The sequence below is a fragment of the Aotus nancymaae genome, unplaced genomic scaffold, assembly GCF_030222135.1.
Source record: "Aotus nancymaae isolate 86718 unplaced genomic scaffold, 86718_ANA_hifiasm-v0.15.2.pri h1tg000008l, whole genome shotgun sequence".
NCBI classification, from domain to species: domain Eukaryota; kingdom Metazoa; phylum Chordata; class Mammalia; order Primates; family Aotidae; genus Aotus; species Aotus nancymaae.
Window position 1 is genome coordinate 873,273 of NW_026988419.1, and position 21,251 is coordinate 894,523.

The 21,251-nt window shown below is 49.1% G+C and overlaps 1 protein-coding gene across 1 annotated transcript in view; it reads right to left on the bottom strand.

Moving 5' to 3' along the window:
* Window positions 1-358: 358 nt before the first annotated feature.
* MROH2A (maestro heat like repeat family member 2A) overlaps window positions 359-21,251 on the bottom strand; it is a 29,669-nt gene continuing 8,776 nt past the window's right edge. The window contains 20 exon segments of the mRNA XM_064373435.1: window positions 359-480; window positions 946-1,011; window positions 1,323-1,479; window positions 3,943-4,038; window positions 4,853-4,961; window positions 6,665-6,744; window positions 7,701-7,777; window positions 7,780-7,822; window positions 9,365-9,517; window positions 10,804-10,926; window positions 11,108-11,227; window positions 13,168-13,310; window positions 14,065-14,212; window positions 16,038-16,147; window positions 16,448-16,571; window positions 17,476-17,552; window positions 18,927-19,040; window positions 19,187-19,265; window positions 19,480-19,572; window positions 20,699-20,842. Coding sequence (XP_064229505.1) covers window positions 359-480; window positions 946-1,011; window positions 1,323-1,479; window positions 3,943-4,038; window positions 4,853-4,961; window positions 6,665-6,744; window positions 7,701-7,777; window positions 7,780-7,822; window positions 9,365-9,517; window positions 10,804-10,926; window positions 11,108-11,227; window positions 13,168-13,310; window positions 14,065-14,212; window positions 16,038-16,147; window positions 16,448-16,571; window positions 17,476-17,552; window positions 18,927-19,040; window positions 19,187-19,265; window positions 19,480-19,572; window positions 20,699-20,842 — 2,178 coding nt within the window.

Consider the following 21,251-nt stretch of genomic DNA (forward strand, 5'->3'; position numbering starts at 1 on the left):
AGTGCCTGGCCTTAGGCACACTGTCAGCCTATGAACTGGGGGTGAACTACGAGTGAAGACACAAAGCTAGTTTACGACCCTTTGAATCAAGGGTCTGTCAGACACATACTGGTGGGGGCGAGGGGGAATAGGAAATGAAGTGGCTCATTAAGGCTGAAGTTCCCTTTGCCTCACTGTCCTGGTTCTGAGCTATCACCACCTTACAGTCAAGCCTGCACTCCAGTGGCAGTGGAGGTTTATTTTAATGGAAGGAAAGAAAAGGATAGTAATTATTTCACAATGTTTTTCCTACAAACGACATTGATAAGGGCTTGCATTTGGCACTAAGAAGACAGTTTACATCTTACGTTTGGACCACCTAGGACATTCCTTCGGGTGAAGCCAGAAGCCTGTGCTGACTACAGCTATCCAGGACTTTGAGCGTCTCCAGGGCTGCCCGCCTGACCTCAGGATCCAGGTCCAGCTGTAGTTCCTGGAGGGCTGAGAGGGAACACAAAGAGGGAAGACTTAGGCCCCGCCCAGTCAGGACCACGTGGGCAGCGATTGCAGGTGAGGGCGCAGAAGGTGGGCAGGGGCAGACGGGAAGCTCCTGCGTGGGAAACCAGAAGACTGCAGGTGGAGCTCTTTGCACACACATCACAGCTCTCAGGGCTTCGGTGACCACCCTCACAGGGACAGAAATCACCCACAGAACCTGATAGCAACATCAGGGCAAAAGCATTTCATAAGACGCTATGAATGGGAAAAACAGCCCGGGGATGAATAGCTGTTGTTCTGGAAAGGCCTCCCCAGGTGCATTTCTCTCTCTCTTGCCTGGTTACACTCCCACCCCCAAAAACCCCACAGCAAAGGGTCCTCTGGCTCTTCCCTTGAACCTGTTTCTCTAAGCTCCCCTAGTGAGCTGGTGAGTCGTGGACTCGAGATATAACACTCTCCACCATTTACAATTCCGCAATGCTGGGATGTCCAGCTTTTTCAGATAATGTGTAGACATCTGCTTCATGATAATTCCTGAAACGATAGCCAAAGAAATGCTCATCACACGAATATGAGGTCAGCAAGCAAGTCGTTCCGTGGCCTGCCCTGTAAGATACTTGGTTTATGTTATGAGAACGCTGATGAAGGATTTTGTTGAGCCCAGGTTGACAAGAATGAAGCCCAAATCAAAGCGGGATAGAAAGCACAGTGCAGGACTTAGACCTTAGATCCGGCCCCAGCTCTGCCACATGCCTCCCTCCCATGACCCACCCTTCCCCGAGTCCCAGGGTGGACCAGATGGCTTTCAAAGTCCATCTTGAGCCAGGAGACACCCGTCTGCTCACCTGCCAAGTTGCAAGCTGCGATTCTGATCCTTGACAAGCTATTTTTAACATAGACCATCGTTTCTAGCAAGAAGCTGTAAAGAACAACTGGCTTTTTCTGAGACTGCAAAAAGTAAGTGACACACACAGCTTTGGAGGATGAGACCCTGACAATGGGCTGTCATTCACCAAGAGTGTCCCATCACCAAGATGTATTAGAGAGGGCAAGTGACCATCCCAGCATCACACAGCAGATGAGTAGCTGGCAAGTGAAGGACCATTAGCCCCTGTCACATTGTACATATCACATCTGACCAGAGAATCTGTGTTGTCCAGCACGGTAGCCACAAGCCACGTGTAACCCTGGAGCACTTCCAGTGTGGCTGGTCTAAGTGTAAAGTGCCCCCTGGGTTTTAAGATGGTACCCCCAAAGTTGTGAAATATCACAATAATAGTTTTTTATATTGATTACATGTCAAAATGATGTTTTAGTTATATGGGTGAAATGAAATACATTAAAATTTGTTTCACCTCTGTACTTTTCCAGACATAACAATCCTACATGTTTATGCACCTAATCACATAGCTAAATAATACATGAAGAAAAAAATGAAAGAACTGAAAGAAGTAAACAAATTCACACTGTTAGTCGGAGATTTCAGTGCCTCTTTCTCAATAACTGATAGAACAAAAAGACAGAAAATCAAAAAGGATATAGAAAACCCAAAAAAATACTACTAACCAACTTGGCCTAATAGACGTTTCGAAGCATTACACTTAACAACAGCAGAATATTTTTCAAATACACATGAAATATTTTCCAAGACATGGTATCTGGGCAACAATTTAAAAGGATTTAAAATATGGGATTTAGACCAGGCACGTGACTCATGCCTGTGATCCCAGCACTTTGGGAGGCCAAGGCGAATGGATCACCTGAGGTCAGGAGTTCAAGACCATGCTGCCCAACATGGTGAAACCTTGTCTCCACTAAAAATACAAAAAATTACCTGGGCATGGTGGCAGGTGCCTTTAATCCTAGCTACTCAGGAGGCTGAGGCAGGAGCATCACTTGAACCTGGGAGGTGAAGTTTGCAATGAGCCAAGATCGTGCCACTGCACTCCAGCCTGGGTGACAAGAGCGAAATTCCGTCTCAAAAAAAAAAAAAAAAATATATATATATATATACATGAGAGACTAAAGTATGCCATCAGACAACAATGCAGTTAAATTAGGAATCCAAACCAGAAAGATTCTGGAAAACCCCCAAATATTTGAAAATTGCTAAATAACTTGAAGGTCAAAGAAGAAATCATAAGGGAAATTTAAAATGTGTTTTGAACTGAAATAAAATTAGAACACAATGTATCAAAATCTGTGAGATGCAGCAAAAAAAAGTAAAATCTAGAGACTTACATTATCTGATCCATATTTCAAGGCTTATTTTAATATTACAGTAATCAAGACAGTGTGGTATTGGCGTACCACAGGAAAACACATCAATGGGGCCAAGTAAGTGTCCAGAAATATACCCACATGTACAAGGCCTTTGATTTTCAACAAAGATGCAAAGGTAGTTCAACAGAAAAGGGAGAGTCTCTTCAACAAAGGGTGCTGAAACAATTGGCTGTCCGTGTGCAAAAAATTGAAATAAACTTTGACCTGTACCTCAGACCATACAAAAATAAACTCAAAATATATCATAGACCTAATCATAAAACCTGAAAATACAAAACTTCTGGAAGAAAACATAGGAGAAAATCTTTGGAAGATTTCTTAGATTTGACACCAAATGCATGATCCATAAAAGAAAAAAAAAGATAAATTAGACTTCCTCAAAACTAAAAACTTCTGCTCATTAAAGGATATTGGGAAATCAATAAAAAGGCCACAGACTAGGAGAAAATATTTGCAAATCACATATCTGATGGACTGTATCCAGAATATGTAAAACATCTAAAAGTGTCCATAAAAAGAAAGTAAACAACCCAGTTTTTACCTAACCTGCCTTCAAAAGTGCCAAAGTTATGAAAGACAAAGAAAGACTGTGAAGCTGTTCCAGATGAAAGAAGGACAAAGAGACCTGACAGCTAGATGCAGCGCCTAAGCTGGACTGGATCCTGATCCAGATCCTGATCCATTTCCTCTGATCCTGGATCAGAGGAAAAACAGCTCTGAAGGGCATTATTGGGGCAATTTGTGAAATTCGAATGTGGGCCATCAATTTTAATACATGCGTCATGTCAACATTAAATGTCCTGCATTTGGTCATGGTACTGTTGTTATATGAGAGAGCACTGTTACTCTGGATATCTGCAACTATCCATGATTCAAACGATGTATGTGCGTTGAAGCAGAGAAGCAGAAGAAAACAGAGAAAGAAAACATGAAAGAAAAAGTATTAAGAACTGTAAATCTGCATGAAGAGATTTAAGAGTACCTGCATGAAGAGTATTAAGAACAGTGAATCTGCATCTTTTCACTACCCTTGCAACATTTTATTAAATGTGGAATTTTATAAAAATGCAATCACTAAAACAATGTTTCATGTACTCTCCTGTTTCCCATAGTCTGGCCCTTAGGCCAGCTGCTGGGGAGGAGTGGCCATCCCTGGCTCTGGCCCACTGCCAGACAACTCACCTGTACCATCTCCTGCAGCCCCCTGGGGTCCAGCTGCCTCTGCAGGAGGCTCTCCATCAGCTGCTCCAGGGCGCTTAGGGTGTTTGCATACAGGGTCTACAGCCAAGAGGGAGAGAGAGATAGGTGGCAATCTGGGTCACCCACAATCCCCCTCCCTGTGGGCAGTCTATGCCAGGGAGGGGTCTGGCAGTCATCCACTAACTTCTGCTCAATCTGAGCTCTTGACACTCATTTTCTCACGTGAAGTACAAGACAACCATTTAAGAGGAATTCACTTTACAAAGCAGGAAACTGAACTCCTGGAGCCCAGTTCTGATTCTTCATCTAGGTACAGGCCCTTGAGGCAGGGATGGCTACCTGTCCACAGAAGATTCCTTCTCCTTTTCCACAGTGTCCTCAGGGAAACAGCCATCCCATCAGGGACTACATTTCCCAGGACTCCTTGCATGGGTGGAGCCATGTGACTGTGTTGACTGTGTTTCAGCCAATAGAAGAGAGGCAGAATGGCTCTCAAGTCTCCCCTAGACTTTCTTTTCCTTCTGTCTAGGCTGGGTATCAATTTCCATTGATTTGGACCTTGGGATTCATGCCCTGAGGATGGGCAGGAGGTCTCTGTCAGCCTGGGTTCCTGAAAAATTGCATGAAGCAGCTCCACTTCCACTCCCATTGACAATTGGACTTTACTTGATGTGGGTGATAAATAAACTTTTATCTTGTTGACCCACTGAGACTTCAGGGTTTATCTGTTACAGCAGCTAGCATTACCTTATATTTACTGATAGAGCTCGATACACTCTGCTGCCTCCAAATGCTTGAGGGTGGTTCAGGAAGGTGGACTCTCAGCATTGCCCATGTTAATGTTAACTTCCAGGTCCTGACTCAGCAAATGAGGTGGCCCAGAGGGACCTACCTTAATGGACTCATTGTCCTCTCCTGAGAGTTGGAGAGAAATTACAGAATGTATGCTGATATCCATCAGCTCACTGTTTTCCTCTGTGGAGTAGAAAGGCTTCAGCTTGCTGGAGAAAGAAGCAGTAATGAGAGAGGAGTGGTCACTGGGGAGGTGAGCTTCTGCTGCCCCACTGCCCAGTCTGGGCACGGAGACACATTCTAGAAGAGGAACAGGCTGACTTCTCCAGTTGGAGGTTCTGGCATGCATCCCTCCCCAGGGACCCTGGCTCTGCCAAGTAACCAGTGTTGACTCTTGCCTGTGACTGAAGGGGAGACGCAGGGGTCCAAGGCCATCTCTCCTATCTGCTGTTGCCTACTCTGAACCTGTTAATCTCCTGCTCAGAAACAGTCCATTGCTCCTTGATGACTACAACCATGGAATCTGCCTTCCTAAGCTGGTGCTAGTCCAGGGGCTTTCAAGGGTAATGCTTGGACCAGCAGCAGCAGCAGCAGTTTCAGTTTGGAGTTTATGAGAAACATAAATTCTATGGCCCCACCCAAGACCTGCTGAATTAAAACTTCTGGTGGTGGATTGCAGCCATCTGTGTTTTGATAAACCCTCCAGAGGTGGTTGCTAGTGATTGGTGTGTGCTAACTCATTCTCCTTCTAGCCCCTTCATCAATAGCTCTCAAGCTTGGTGCATATTAGAGCCACCTTGAGAATTTTTTAAGGAACCTCAGGGACCACATCCAAGCCTCAAGACCTGGAGTGGGACCTGGATATCCATACTGTTAAAAGTTCCCCTTGAGTTCTATTGTGCCCCCAGAGTTGAGAGCCACCATTCTACTTTAACTTTAAACTGCTGTTCCCCAAAAGTATATTGTATTGCACTCTCCTGGGAAGCCCCAAGTACAGTCATTCTGCTTAAGCCCAGGTCAAAAGTCAAATGCCAGCTCTGCACCAAGCCTTTTCATAGCTCCCTTTGCATAAACTGAGTTGCATTTTGTTAGTAGCCCCTTTTTTGGTCTCAGATATTTTTTATGCCAGTGTGTGTGAGTTTACCTGCAAACATAGTCCTCTTAGTCAGCTCTGAGCTACAATTCTGTTTGCATTTATCTGTCTTATCTCTAAGTCCCTAAAAGGCTGGGCCTAGGTCTTACGTATCACTGGGTCCCTTCAGTAGTCAGCATATAACTGTGCTTGGTTGATGTTCATGACATCTATTTTTAAATCTGCCTGTTTGATGCAGCTTAAAGTAATATATAATTCTGCTATGAGCCTAAGTAAGGAATCTTCCCCTAGAGGTGAGGTATTCCTAGAGATGACCCAAACACTTTAAATACCAATTTTATAAATCCATAACTTCTTACCCTTTCACGCTCTCCACCAATGGATTGATATCTCCAGGAAGGCAAGTCTTAGGCATTAGATCACTTAGTATGAATGGTATCAACAAATAGTTGACTGAGCCCTTCAACTCATTGACTGAGCCTGACTCATCTTGAAGGATGCCTGCAATGCTCTTCAGTGTTATCACTGTTATTTCACTCAAAATTTCCCCAATCAGCTGAAGAGCAGCCCACCCACATGCCATAAATCCAAGGAGAAGCAGGATTTTCAACTTGAAATCCTGCTGAGAATTATAGGAAGGAGTGGCTGAGGCCGACCCCCATTTTCTAGGCTGGCCCATTGCCCGGGGAGCCACCAACGCGACCTCTGCTATGGAGGCAGGAGAGGAAAAAGGAGGTGCAACCCCTGAAGGAGAACCAAGGATTGGTCTTGAACTTCTCCCTACCCCCTGGGATGGGATGCGGGCGGGGCCCAGCTGACCTCAGGTGCGAGAGGGCCTCCATCGCCAAGGCTCTCACTGGAGAAACCAGGTTGTCAGTCGGCTCCGCCTCGAGGACCGCCTGCCCAACACAAGCAGGGGTGGTGGTGTTTGGTGACCATGATGGTGGCAGCACTGCCCAGTGTTAGCCCAGCGAAAACCTGGCACTTCACAAAGCGCTCTAGCATCCCGCATTTCTATCATTCTTTTTAGGGCCATTTGGCTTTTGGCATCTTAGGGGAGGCAGCAGAGTAGGAGCGGGGCCCAAGGTGGGCCTGGGCTCCCAGCTCGGGTTGCTCATCTACTTGCTGTGTGCCCCTGGGCCAGCACTCCCCCTGCCTGAGCCCAAGTCCCCTTCTCTGTAAAACAAGACCTGGAGACCCATTTTACAGGGCTGCTCCAGGCTAGCGTGAAAGCACAGGTTCAAAGCTCCTGGCCAGAGTGAGAGCCAAGTAAGTCCTATTTTCTGCTCATTGCCTTCTGTTCCGCCTACACCTCACGTCCCTCAAGGGCCACTTCCAGCACAACCCAAGCAGCTTTGAGGGGCCAAGGCATTGGCAATGACATGGGTGGGGAGGCCTGGCTCGAAGGACATTGGCAGCCCCACAGGCTCCACCAGCCTTTGGACAGTGGACTTTTTTTTGTCTTACATCCCTACATGCATCCTTCAGAGCTTCACTCTAAGCCCTTCCAGCAGACCCCTGCCCCTAAAGCCCTCCAACAGGGAGACAGTGAAGCTACAGCTAAGCCGGCCCCAGGGATCTCTGTCTATCAGGCCTGAACAAGCTGCCCTGGGCACTGCAGGACCCAAAACAGTCAGAATCTCCCAACCTGGAATCATTGACTGGCTATGAAACCCTTTATCAGATACAAAAATGATTCTCAGAACTCCTATAGTTAGGTCAAAACAGAGCCAAGACAGATAAGGGTTTCAGAGAACTCTGCAGACACCCTCAGGAACTTTGAAAACCTCTCACTGCAGGGAGTTAGACCCCAAAACTAGGACTCAGGGCCAAGGAAGTGCCCCACCCAGCTTACCACTATGATGCTAGTCAGAGTCGTCTTCTGGGCAAACTGAAAGTCCTCCAGGTCATTGATGTTGTTGATGGCCTTGGAACCTGCACAACACTCTTCATGAAGGCCATTTTGAGACAGACATCCTGTTACCAGACGAGGAAAAGGAGAGAGAGGATGTTTGTGAGCAGCCCCGGAAGAATCCAAGCTGCAGCCTCTGCTTCTGGGCTCCTTCTGCTCTGAAGAAAGAGTTCAATGTTGAATGCTCTGAGAGATGGCCAGCCTCCCTCTGTCCTTCAACCACATGAATGGAGCACCTGCCACATGGCAGGGCCACAGGCACATGGCAGGGCCACAGGCACATGGCAGGGATAGGAGATGAGGTGCAGCACCTGGGTACACACGTGATATGGTTTGACTGTGTCCCCGTTCAAATCTCAACTTGAATTATATCTCCCAGAATTCCCATGTGTTGTGGGAGGGACCCAGAGGGCAGTAATTGAATCATGGGGGCCAGTCTTTCCCATGGTATTCTCATGATAGTGAATAATTCTCATGAGATCTGATGGGTTTATCAGGAGTTTCCACTTTTGCTTCTTCCTCATTTTTCTCTGGCCACTACCATGTAAGAAGTGCCTTTCATCTCCTGCCATGATTCTGAGGCCTCCCCAGCCATGTGGAACTCTAAGTCCAATTAAACCTCTTTTTATTTCCAGTTTTAGGTATGCCTTTAGCAGCAGTGTTAAAATGAACTAACACACCATGGAAGATGCCACCTCCCCAAGCCTCCCTAGGGCAGCCAAGCAGCTCAGGGGCCGCCTTCAGTGACCAAGGGCCCTGAGCCCTATGTGTCACCATAGAGTCAGGATAGGTTATTGAGAAAACATTTGCTTTTACATGGATGAACCTTGAGGACATTATGCTACATGAAATAAGCCAGACACACAAGGACAACTGTCATATGATTGCACTTAGATGAGGTATCTGGGCTAGTCAAAGCCACACAGACAGAAAGAGGAAAGGTGTTTGCCAGGGCTGGAGGGAGAAGGGAATGCAGAGTTGGTGCTGAATGGATATAGGATTTCAGTTTTGCAAAATGAAGAATCCTGGAGATGGATGGCAGTGACGGTTGCACAATGTGAATGTACCTCATGCCATTGAACTATACATACACTTAAAAATGGTCATGATGATAAACTATGTTATGTGTATTTTGCCACAGTTTTTAAAAATAAAAACAATTTTTGCTTTATTCTCTGTGTTTTCCCCTCCTTGCCATTCCAAGTAGACAGCCAGTCCCTCTGCATGTTTTTGAAGACAACCCTACCCTTGTTCCTTATGAAAGGGTCTGGGTCAGTGTCAGGGAGGGCCAGAGGTGGGGGAAGAGGGAGTGGGAGAGGCTGGAAAGAGGTGGAGTTCATCGTGTAGCTTCTGGGGACCCCGCCCAGCCCTCTGGGGAAAGGGCTATCTTCACCCCATGCCACCCCCTCTGCATGACACCAAAGCACAGACAACAGCACATTTGGGCACAATGGGCTTCCCACATGCTGAGCATCAGGTAGGACACCTGGATGTCCACTGAGTAGGAGGTCCCCTGGGTAGGGATGCAGGTGTCCAGAGAGTGGCAGAGGGCTACTCCCCACCAGCCTGGCCCAGAAGACATCACCCCAGGCAACAGATGGGGCTACCTGGCACCTGCTGACGTAGTGGTGAATGACCTTAGCGGTGATGGGGCTGTCCACGAGGTTGAGGAGCATCTGGGGGTGGCAGTAGGAGGCCACACAGCTGTACATCACCATGAGGGCACTCTTCACTGTCTCCCGCCTCCAGGGGTGGTCCTTCTACAAGGCCAAAGAGAAGAAGAACCACTGGGGGCAGCAGGGGCCACTGCAGATGCAGGTGGTGGTCTCTGGCCACACGACCAAAGGGTCCATTGAGTCAGCTGGTGGTGCTTCACCTGTCTTCTGGGTGACTGAAGTGCTCATCATTTTTTCATGCATTCATTCATTCACTCAATACATCTTTATTGAGCATCTACTAGACACCAGGCACCGGGCATGCAGTAGTGAGCAAGACAGGCCAGGGCCATAGATGCCCGAACCACCCATCTGCTGTGGGGGAAGGTACTCATGTGAGCATCGCTAAACAGAGGCTGCTTGCACACCTCATACCTTCACTTCCGGGCACTGGCTACAGGTCAGGCACACACGAGGTTGGAAATCCAGCGGGAACCAACAGCCTCCACCTTGCCCTCATGGTGCTCACACCCTCAGAACAATCTCTGAGTGGGAGGAGATATTGGAGGCCATCAAACCCACTGTGGATGGGGAGCAGGGGCCCCAATGCCCCCCCCCCCACACGCTGAGTAGAAATCCAGGTGTCAGGTCCTCTTGGCAGAGAAGGTGGGATGAAGCCTGGGACACTCTCCATTCTCTCCATCCAAACAACCAGACCCCAGGGCAAGGGTTCCAGGTCAAGGGCAAAGCCTGAGGCATGGGCAATGGCTTCAGATGGTTTCCCACTAGGAACTCAGCCAGTCGGTGGGACCATCCCCTGTGGCAGGGAGGGGCAGCTTTCAGAGGATGGGGCCATGGGCTGTCTGGGTCCAAATCCTGGCTTCACCACTGAACCAGTCACATGCCTATGGACAAGCTTCTGTGTTCTCACCTTGCAATGGTGGGCTAGAGCCCCTCCATCCCACCACTGTCCATTCACTGAGGCAGAGCTCCTAGTGCCAAGCACCCACTGAGCACTACCTGAACAGCTTCTTCAGATCCTGTGGGTCTGCATGGAGCCTGGGACTCTGCATTTCTAATCAGCACCCAGGGAGCCCCTGCTGCCAGTCTGAAACACCCCTCCCCCCAACACTGCCATGAGTAGTAAGGGGCTGGGACTCTGTGACAGTATCTGGGTCCTGGAAAGGCCCACCCTGCATTTCTAAGATGATCCAACAGCAAAAGCTCTGTCCAGGAGGTCTCAGTCTAAGACAATGTCTCAGTGATTTTGGTGACAGGACACTCTGTGGGAGGCAAGTTTCCCACTGAGATCTAGAAAGGACCTTGGGTCAGTGCCCAGAGCACTGTGCTAAGAGGTCCCAAGACCCAGTTGTGGAGCGAGGGTGCCTTACCCGCCAAGCGCTGATCTGCCAGGACTGCTCTGACTCCTGGATCTTCTCCTCAAAGTCATGAAGCACATTTAGCACCGTTTTCACCTGGCTCCAGGCACACAGGCCAAAGCACAGAATCACACCCTGCAGGGAGACCCAACCAGCCAGGGTGAGGGCAGGGGCCAGTGGGCAGAGGAGGACCCCCGGCACACACGTGCATGGCACACACACATGTACACAAAACACCTGCAGGCACATGAACACACACGTCCCCCGAGGGTCCAGAGGCATCTGGTGGACAGGAGGGGGTTACAGGCACCCTCACCTCGCAGTCAAAGTCATTGCTGTAGTCTGTCTTGTACAGTAGCTCCAGCAGCAGGACCTCCACCTTGCTGGCCTCCAGGCCTGTGGCCAAGGTGAGGCCCAAGGACCAGTACAGAAAGCCCTGGAGAGGCAGAAGGGAGAAAGGAGCTCAGGCCTCCCTACGGCCAGCCTCCAGGGGGTGCTGTTGAGGAGAGTTTGCTACATATTCTTCCTTTTTTTTAAATGTGCAGAGAATACTTGCACACACGTTTATAGCAGCACAATTCGCAATTGCAAAAATGCCCATCAATCAACGAATGGATAAAGAAACTGACACATACATATATACACACACACAAAGACACACACACACACACTCACACATACACACAATGGAATACTATTCAGTCACAAAAAAGAATGAATTAACAGCATTTGCAGCAACCTAGATGAGATCGTAGACTATTATTCTAAGTAACTCAGGAATGGAAAACCAAACATCACATGTTCTCACTCATAAGTGGGAGCTAAGCTGTGAGAATGCAAAGGCATAAGAATGATACAATGGACTTTGGGGACTCGGGGAAAGGATGGGAAGGGGGTGGGGGATAAAAGACTAAAAATTGGGTGCAGGGTATACTGCTCGGGTGATGGGTGCACCAAAATCTCACAAATTACCACTTTTGCATGTAACCAAAGACTACCTGTTCCCCAAGAACCTATGGAAATAAAAAATTAAAAAATAAATAAATGTTCAGGTTATTCTGGGAGGTCGGACTATATAAGGACAGGCATGTTATATGAATTAAAGGGGGAAGTGTAAATTTGTTCAACTCCTGTGTAAGTCGAACCAATTTACACTCCCACCAACAAATCTAAGAGCACCAGTTTCTCCACCTACTCCTCAACATAGGTCATAATCAGTGAGAAGTAGAACGTTCTCACTGTGAGGTGTTTCTTTGATTCTTAGTTGTGCTGATCATCTTTGCATATTCTCATGATTTAATTCTTTGAATTTCTGGCTATTTTCTTTTTCCCATCTTTTGATGAGTTTTTTCTTTTTTATTTGTAAGAATTTTGTTTTATATTTGGAGACAAAATGAGAACCACCATGTATTATTTCATTAAATCCTCACCACAACTCTATAAGGTAAATATTATTATTGTTTTTGGAGATGAGAAAACAGGAAGTAGTAGAACCACACAAAAATGTTAATTTCTATAAAGTTTCTCTCTTTTCCCTTGTCTTTCTTGGTTTGTTTGCAGGCATATAAAGGTTATTCCATGTTACGATTATAAAAACATTCATCAATATATTCTTCTAATTTTTCCATGGTTTTATTTTGTACACTTAAGTCTTTGATCTGTTCTGGAAGAACATATTCTTCCTAATGTCCTTTTTTTTTCACTTTCTATATTATATTATTTTTAGCACAAGAGGTTTTAATTTTTATGATGTACAATTTTTTTGTCACGTGTGCTTTTTGGTGTCATATCTAAGAAGGCTTTGCCTAACCAAAGGTCACAGATTTACCCTGTGTTTTTCTATAATTTTATACTTTTAGTTCTTTTATTTAGGTCTGCGATTCATTTCGATTTAGTTTTACGTATGATGTGAGGAAGGGATCCAATGTCATTATTTTGCATGTGGATTTCTAGTTATCCTAGCACCATTTGTTGAAAAAAACTACTCTTTCCCCATTGAATTGTTTTGGCACCCTTCTTGAAAATAAACTAACCATACATGTGAGAGTTTATTTTTGGACTCTCAACTCTATTTTATCAATCTGTATGTCTATCCTTATGCCAGTATCTCACTGTCTTGGGATGTTCATGGTTTGAAGGATGGTATAGTTCAAATGATGATACTCTCCAAATTTATCTTTAGCTTTAGCATGACCCCTGTCATAATCCAAGCTAGTTCTTTTTATTTTTCAGAGACTGACAAATTGATCCTAAAATTTATTTGGAAATACCGGGGCTCTGAACAGCCAAAATAATTATGTTGAAAAGAAGAATAAAGTTGGAGGACTCAAACTTGTCAATTTCAACTCCTTACACAACTACAGTAAAACTCCTTACACAATTGCAGGCTATGCCCATTTTGTAGTGGACACTAGGACTTGCCATGACAATGTTTTGTCTCTTACTGCGAACCCTGGCCTCTGTTGAGCCAAGAGTGATTAGACACTGCCCTTCTGCCCACTCCTGACTCTCTCCGCAGGCTTTGGGAGCCAATGAGCCCATGAAAAGCAAGCCAATAGTGTGCAAACCAATGGACAAGGGCAAGGCCAGGCCTGCTGAGAAGATGCAATTGCAGGGGCCCTGGAGAGGACTCAGCCCAGTTCGAGAGTGAGAGGTGCATGAGGAAGACCTCAGAGGATCACCTGGCTGGCTTGTTCAGATCAAAGTCAGAGAGCAGGCTCTGCCCTTCACTAGCCCTGGATCCTAGAGGCCCCCATCAATCACCTCCATTGCTAGCCATGCCCTTGGGGCCAGAGGTGGGAGGGAAGGGGACAGCAGCAAGCATCGTCGGTGGGCATAGCTGTTTTGAGAGCCTGATGTTAACAGTGCCTACTCTGAGCAGACCACAGTGAGGGTAGTCTACAGAGGATGGCATCCTTATAGTAACTCTAGCTGGCTCAGAGAAGCGAGACAGAGCAGAGGCCCAGTAAAGTCATGCATGGGAAAGCCTGGGCCAGGAGCTCCCAAGGATGGGATTCAGACCAGGGGTGTGGGCTGGGGGGACAGGACATGAGGAGTGAGCTACCCAGAAGGAAGTTTACACAATTCGAACATGTCCTAGATATGACCAGGTAGGCATTAAGAGCCAGGTAGGCAGTAGTAGCATTAATTTGGACTTGGACGTTTTCAGGAGAGGAATGAGGGTAGGAGAAATAAGGACAGAGGTGGACATTCCCAGACAAGGAGCCAGCCCACCTGCCCAATCCCACCAGCTGGCACAGGAGCTTTACCCACCTTGCCTGCTCTTGCCAGTCACGCTGACATCCACATCCTGGCCATGGAGCTGATGCTCCGCCAGGTTTGTGAGGCTGATACAGATAGGAGTCAAGGCTTCCATGTAGTCCGTCTCCATGATGTAGCACAAGAGCCTCACCCAAAACTCCTGGGGTAGGGGTGGGAGAGAAGGGGCCCAGAATGAGCCCAAGCCCTGGGCCTCTAAGAATAGTCAGACTCTGCCATGGTGCCAGCCCCACCCCCACTTCCCCAGAGCTGTCCCCTGACAGTCTCAGTCCTGAACTGGCTCCACAGTCAACCCCAGTCTTTGTCAGAGGCGTTTCAGTGTCACCCACCCTGATGTGGCAAGAGAGTCTGCCAGTCCCTGCTGGGGGCAGCATGCACACTGCCAACTCCTGTCGCTGCTGGCCTCATACAAACCCACATGCATCACACCCTCCTCACCAGGGCCCTTCCTCTGATCCCAAATCCTCCAGAGGTGCACCCTGGGCAGATGATCCAATTGTACATGCCTGGTATGATGGTCAGTTTTGTGTGTCAACTTGGCTAGGCGAGAATACCCAGTCTTTCAGTCAACTACGAATCTAGGTGTTGCTGTGAAGGTAGCTTGCAGATGTGATGAAAGTACATAATCCATAAAAGAGATTATCCTCAATAACATAGGTGGGTGAAACGCTGAGGTTTCTCTGAGGAAGAAGCTATTCAGCCACAAGACTGCAGCATCTGCTCCTGCCTGAGTCTCCAGCCTGCTGGGCTGCCACGCAGCTGTCAGACTTGCCAGCCCCCACAATTGCATGAGTCACTTCCTTAAAATAAATCAGACTACATACGTCTTCTACTGGTTCTGTTTCTCTACTGGTTCTGTTTCTCTGGAGAACCCTGACTGATATAGATTCTTGGAGCTGTGTCTCCAACTTCACCCCACCATCTCCTTTTTCAACACCCCCAGCTAATTGTAATCCCTCTTCACCCCACCCACACCCCTAGGAGTTTAGGGTGAGGTTCTTGTGCCACCAACTATCACGTGCAATGACTTAACCTGTTCCAGCCACCAGGACTAGAATCTCCCAGCTCCTGGGCTTCCCCATAAAGGTAGCATAGAGAATTAGAAAGGGAATTTGAATCCTGGCTCTGTTGTTTACCAGCTGTGAGGCCTTGAGCAAATTAATGAATTCCTCTGGGTCTCGGTTTCTTCATCTACAAAATCAGGATAACAACTACCCTCTATGGGGGTAGTTGTTGAGATAATTAAACAAGATTGTACATGTTGCACGCATAGTACAGTCTACCTGTTATATGTTGGTGCCACATGGACTGTAGCTATGATGATGATGATGATTATTATTTCTGCAATTTAAAAAAGCTGTCGCTGGACAGGGATCATCTAGCCTGCAGCCTCACTTGGATAATCATTCCCTCCTTGATGCTCTCATGGTACATTTTTCCTATCTTATTGCTATGTCACATTTTGTTGCAATTAAAAGTTGACACATTTGTTTCTCCCATAGCCCGTGAACTCCTTCCAGTCATACTGATTCCTCCTAGTGCACATTCCTCTCCTGTCTTTCACAGGGTACGAACTCAATGAATGTTTGCAAAATTAAACCATGAAAATCACTGGTCTACACACACACACACACACACACACACACACACACACACACACACACACAGGCCTTAAAGTAAGGGACATATTTCAGGTACTCGTGAAATGATACAGACTGATACTGCCACCATGCTGATGTCCTGCACTGCCCAGCCTCTAGGGGTAGAGAGATGAAGAGTAAGTTCCCATCAAGGACCCGACTTTGGAACTGGGTTTTGAATAATTGCAGGCAGCTGGAAGAGGAAAGCCCCTCAACACTCCAAACAGCAGGAACGGAAGAAGCTAAGATGTGGAATTCTGGGTACGTGTGGTTCACCCCCAGCCTGGCGTGCTGACCCACTGTGTGGGTGGGGCAGGGCTCACTCACGTTGGTCATCCCACTGACAGAAGAGGTAATGATCTTTACAGTGTCCATGGTGACTTTGTGGACCATCCTCTCCTCCAAGTCCCTCGAGAAAAGTTCTCCTGGCGATTTGTCTGAAAGAAAGAACCAAGGAATTCCCACCTGTGGCCTGGCCGGGGCTTGCCATGGTCTTGGTGTGGTCTCCTCACTCCCCGGGGGCTCCATGCCCAGATAGAGTCTCCAGAATGCTCACAGCTGTGCATGTGTCTAGGACCCCACACATTGTTGCCTGCAGGTTCACTGTGTGTCTATGAACTCACGTCATGAATGGATACGTAGGTTCCAACACAGGTGTGCTGAGTGACATTCTCCCCTCCACACTGAGGAAACCATTTCCAAGTCCAGCTGCTCTGTGGTCTGCATATCAGGGCCACTCACCAGTTTGTAGGTGGTTAAGGTCAGCTGCACAGACACGTACTTCAGGCCCCAGTCTTTGATTCTCTCCTGGTAGCCAGAGAGAGCCAATTGCCCAATGATGCGGAGAACAGCCATCCTCACCTGAGGGCACAGGACCGTGGACATGCTGGGGGTTGGGGTGGGCTCCAGGGCCCCTGATCCTATGACATAGAGAGCTAGGAATTGGGGGTGCTTTGAGCAGGAAGGGACCTCAGGGGCTACCTGACTGCTGCCCACCTCCACCTACAGGAGGTCCCACTCTGCAGCATACCCACCTAGGGGCCTCACTGAGCCTTGCAGAGACATGGAGCTCCCTCCCTCCCTTCTGCTCCATGCTAGCAGCCCTGGCGGTGGGGAACCCATCTGTTGTCCTGGGCTCCCGGGGGCTTGTTCCATTGATGAGAATCACCACGTGCAGGAGATACAGAATGAGCCTTTTCTCTCTTCCCTCCATAGCCTCCAGGTATTGAAGACAGCTCTGCCTAAATCTCTAGCCCTAATTCTCCTCCATTCCCTCCCTGCTTTTCCTCAAAACTGCTGTGCAGACCCTCACTACCCTGGACCTCCCTTCCCCGGCCCACGGCCAGAACTAAGCTCCACTCCAAGGTGGACATGGCTGCCACGGAGCCTGGGACTGTGGTTCTCAGCCTTTTGAGGGCAGGGAAGGGAGTAGCCTTTAGTTGCTTTTTTCATATGCGATAAAAGTCTCACAGAAGCCCTAAGCAGCAGAGCGGTTCTAGCTGCAGCTGGACTTGCTCGGCCTCTGCTGGGTCCAAGGTGGTGCCTGAGACACACCATTCGAAAACTCTAGATCCTTGGAGAGAATGAGGTCTCGAAAGCGGAACCTCAGCTTTCATTGGCCTCGCCATCCTGCAGCCCGACTCGAGACCCGATGGAAAGCTGGGTTTTCTATCACAGGCCTCCACCTCCCAGAGCCCAGACTTCCCTTTGCCTCCCTGGCAGGGTCCCCTGCGTGCCCCCCATTTCCAGGTCTCTGCCCTGTTACCTTGCACCGGGTGTCAGAGAGGGTGTTCTTGACCACCCGGATGGCCAGGTAGATGGCCCTGATACTCATCCTGGGCTCTGAAGGAGGAAAACCGGGTGGGCTGGAGGGCTGCGGCTCAGGGGGACGTCAGGTGGCTCGTCCCACATCAGGGCCTTGTGTTCTGTCTTCCCCCACATTCCCCAAGCTCAGAGGCACTTCTGCAGGAGCCTCCCTGGCCACACTCTCCCCGGCCATCTCCCTCCCCTCTGTTGTTTTTCCACGCCTCATTCCCTTGCTCACTGCTTTGTGTGTGTCTCATTTGAACCCAGGTGAACTCTCCTTGAGGGCAAGATCTCTGCCTATTAGCTCTTTAGTCCCTGCAGCTGGGAACAGAGCGCTGGGAACCCAGTGGGCATGCAGCGGGCACGCAGAGGTTGCAAAGCACCACTGCGAAGAGCATAGGTCCTGGTGCCAGGCCTGGCCTGGGTTCAAATCCTGGCTCCACCACACCCCAGCTGCGTGATCTAGGGTGAATTACATATCCCTTCTGTGCCTCAGTTTCCTCGCCTGTAAAGTGTGGATAATAACAGTGCCTCTCTCACAGAGTTAACACAGTATCTGGCACACCCTAAGGGCTGGGCAAGTGTTTGCCAGTTGTGTTTACTAACACGGAAACAAACTTGCTGAGGACGATGGTATAGTGTGAAAGCGACTATACGGCCTGCAAAGCCAAAAGTATTTTTACTATCTAGTCTTTTGCAGAAAAATGGCCAGGTGAACTCTAGTCATTATCTTTATCATCTCTATTCACCGAATAGGTGAAAAGGATTTCACCGTTACTTAAATGTGCATTTCTTTAAGAGAAAGGTTTAATGTCAGCACAAGGCCTTTTATATACAGTCGCCCAGTTTGTGCACTGAACAAAGCTACCCGACTTCAGGTCTGAGTGCGAGCTTCCCACACTACTCTTCTACCACGTAGGGCTGCCTGCTGCCAGCAAGGGCCTTCTTCAAACTCACACAAAGGCACAGCGTGAACTAGTGTCTTGGTTAGGTACAGGGGTTCTCTTTTCATATCAAGGCTAGGGTTAGAGTTTGGGCTTAGGGACTAAAATCAGATGTTTAGACTATGGTTGAACATTGAGTCCATGGGGCTTCAGGGTTATGCCTACGTGGTGTAGTTTGGCTTATATCCAGCCTGATTGAGATTTGGCGGTTAGGAGGAGGATTCAGGTTAACAATTTGAAATTCGGACTCAGAGGTTGGGCATGGGGAGGGTAAGACATAGTGCTCATTAGGTTAAAGCTTAGAAAATGTGAAGCCGCCAAGAACCTTGGCTTTCTCGGCCCACCCAGTAGTGTCTAGGAAGTGGCAATGCCGGGACATGAATGAAACTTGCTTCCCTTGTCACCCACCCCGCCCCCCCTGCCTACTCCGCCCACCCCGCCCGCCCCACCTGCCGGCCTGGCTCACCATCTGCGCTCACTATAGCCCTAATCAGATTCAGAGTCCCCACGCGGACGGCTTCGTTGCTCGTCTCCATATGGCTAAAGAAGAACTTCATCAGCTCCTCGGGGTAGGAGCGAGCTGCAAGGTGGAAGGACAGCTTTAGTTATGCCCACAGGCCCAGAAGGCAGTCCCAGGCCCAGCACTCAGAGGGACCCGGACTCCTAGAGGCCCCCAGCAGGCCCCGGGGCAGGCAGGGAGCACGCCACCACCGGAGAGAGCCTCACCGAGGGCTACGAAGCAGTGCACCATCTCCATCAGGTTCTGGCTGCTGTACTGATGCTGAGCCGGGGACTTGTTACACACCTGAGGAGGGGCGTGCAGCGAGGGTGGAGGAGATCACGGGGACACAGGGGCAGCAAGCTGACCACGCCTGGGGCTGCATGGGCACCACAGCCTCACACCTCATCAGGATACAGGAGGCACACGAGTGAGTTGTGGGCCAGGCCACCTCCCACCACCAGCTTCCTGCGGATCCACCCAGAGAATGCCCTTGTCCAGCCAAGCTTGCCAATCTCACCTGGATATACAGTTCTGTGAAAATCGTGTGTACCTGCATTTGGGGGACGGGGGTGTTGGTGATGACTGACACTTCCAGGATCTGCCTCAAGACCTGCAGTGGATAGGCAGACGGTGGCAGGTGACCTTCTACCAACTCAAGGTCAAACTCTAGACCCTTGCTACTCAGAGGCCCACGGACCCAGCCAGCATCAGCATTTCCTGGGAGCTGATTAGAAATGCAGACTCTCGGGCCCTACCCCAGTCCTGCTGAATCCAAGCCTGCATCTCACCCAGCTCCCAGGTCATTCCTACGCACAGCAAGGCTTGGGAAGTGCTGTGCTAGGCCGCTGAGCGTGGCACTCAAGGCCTCCTTCAGCTAAAAGTGAATCCCATTCATTCTTTAGGCAGAAAGATCTACAAATGGCTCCTAAATCAGTCACGTCCCTTTCCACTCCTTGCTTTACGTGCTGAGGCCCACAACCTGCTTACAGATGAGCAACTCCTTTAGCTGGCACTGGGCCCAGCCACAGCGCCTGTCGGAACCCCGCTCCATCTCACACGTCTCACTCCTTTAGCGAGGCTGCCTTGAGTTGACTGGTGTCCCCAAAATTCAGGCCCGCCCAGAATCTGAGAATGTGCCCTTATTTGGAAATAGGGTCTTTGTGATGTAATTAGTTCAGGATCTCGAGGTGAGATCATCCTGGATTTTGGGTAGGTGTCCTCATAAGAAGAGGACAGAGAGGGAAAGGCCACGCCATGAGGGACAGATCGGAGTGATGCCGCCACTGTCACAGAACACATAGGGCCACCAGAAGCTGGAAGAGGCAGAGCGCTTGCTTCCCTAGAACCTTCAGAAGGAACACAGCCCTGCCGACACCCTGAGTTTGGACTTCTGACCTCCAGAACGTAGAGAGAATACATTTCTGTTGTTTCAAGCTCCCTGTGTGTGGTTCCTTGCTACAGCAACCCTAACAAACTAATGCAAAGGCCACAACCTCACCACAGCCTCTGAGGGGCCAGCACCTGTTCCTTCCACCCGGAATGGCAGTGTTTATTGTCCACAAGTCCCACATGTGCCAGGCTCCACACCCCTCCCTTACAGGGCACAGATGTCAGGTTGTTGACAGTATCAAAATATCTGACATCCCCCCTCCCACCCATATGATACCCCTTAGACACTCGGGAGCCCCGAAATCCCTAAGCCTCCCACCCAAAGCCATGCCCGACTGGCCACTTGCCTGTGTGATGAAGAGCGCCTCCAGGCCGCCCTGGTACTCCGCCAGCAGCAGGGGGATGTAGTCGTAGACCTACTCCCGCAGGTCATCGTTGGGCAGAAGGAGGTTGAGCATGGGCTTCAGGGACTTGATCACCCCCAGCTTCACCTGCCACCAGAAACCAGCTCTTGGACTCATTGTGTCGCGACCCTCCAGCAAGGCCAGTGACCTCAGCCCCAGCCACAGAATCCAAGGACACAGGACAGAAGGGGCCTCAGAAGCAGAGCAAGGCCCTTCCTGCACAGGTGGCTACGTTTGAGTCCCTCCTACTTAGCAGCCGCATGACCTCGAGCAGGTACTTAACCTCCCTGTGCCTCAGTTTCCTCATTTGTCAAATAAAGTCCTACATCACAGAGCGGGTGTGAAAATAGCTCCCATGGGTAAGACCCTGGTAAAGTATCCAGCATGTAACAAGTGCTCTCAGGATTCTCGCCAACCTTCATCAAGGCTGGCCTCATGAAGGAGGCTCGTGGGTCCCAGCCGTTCAGCATCCACAAGTTCCCCGGCTCTGCCATGA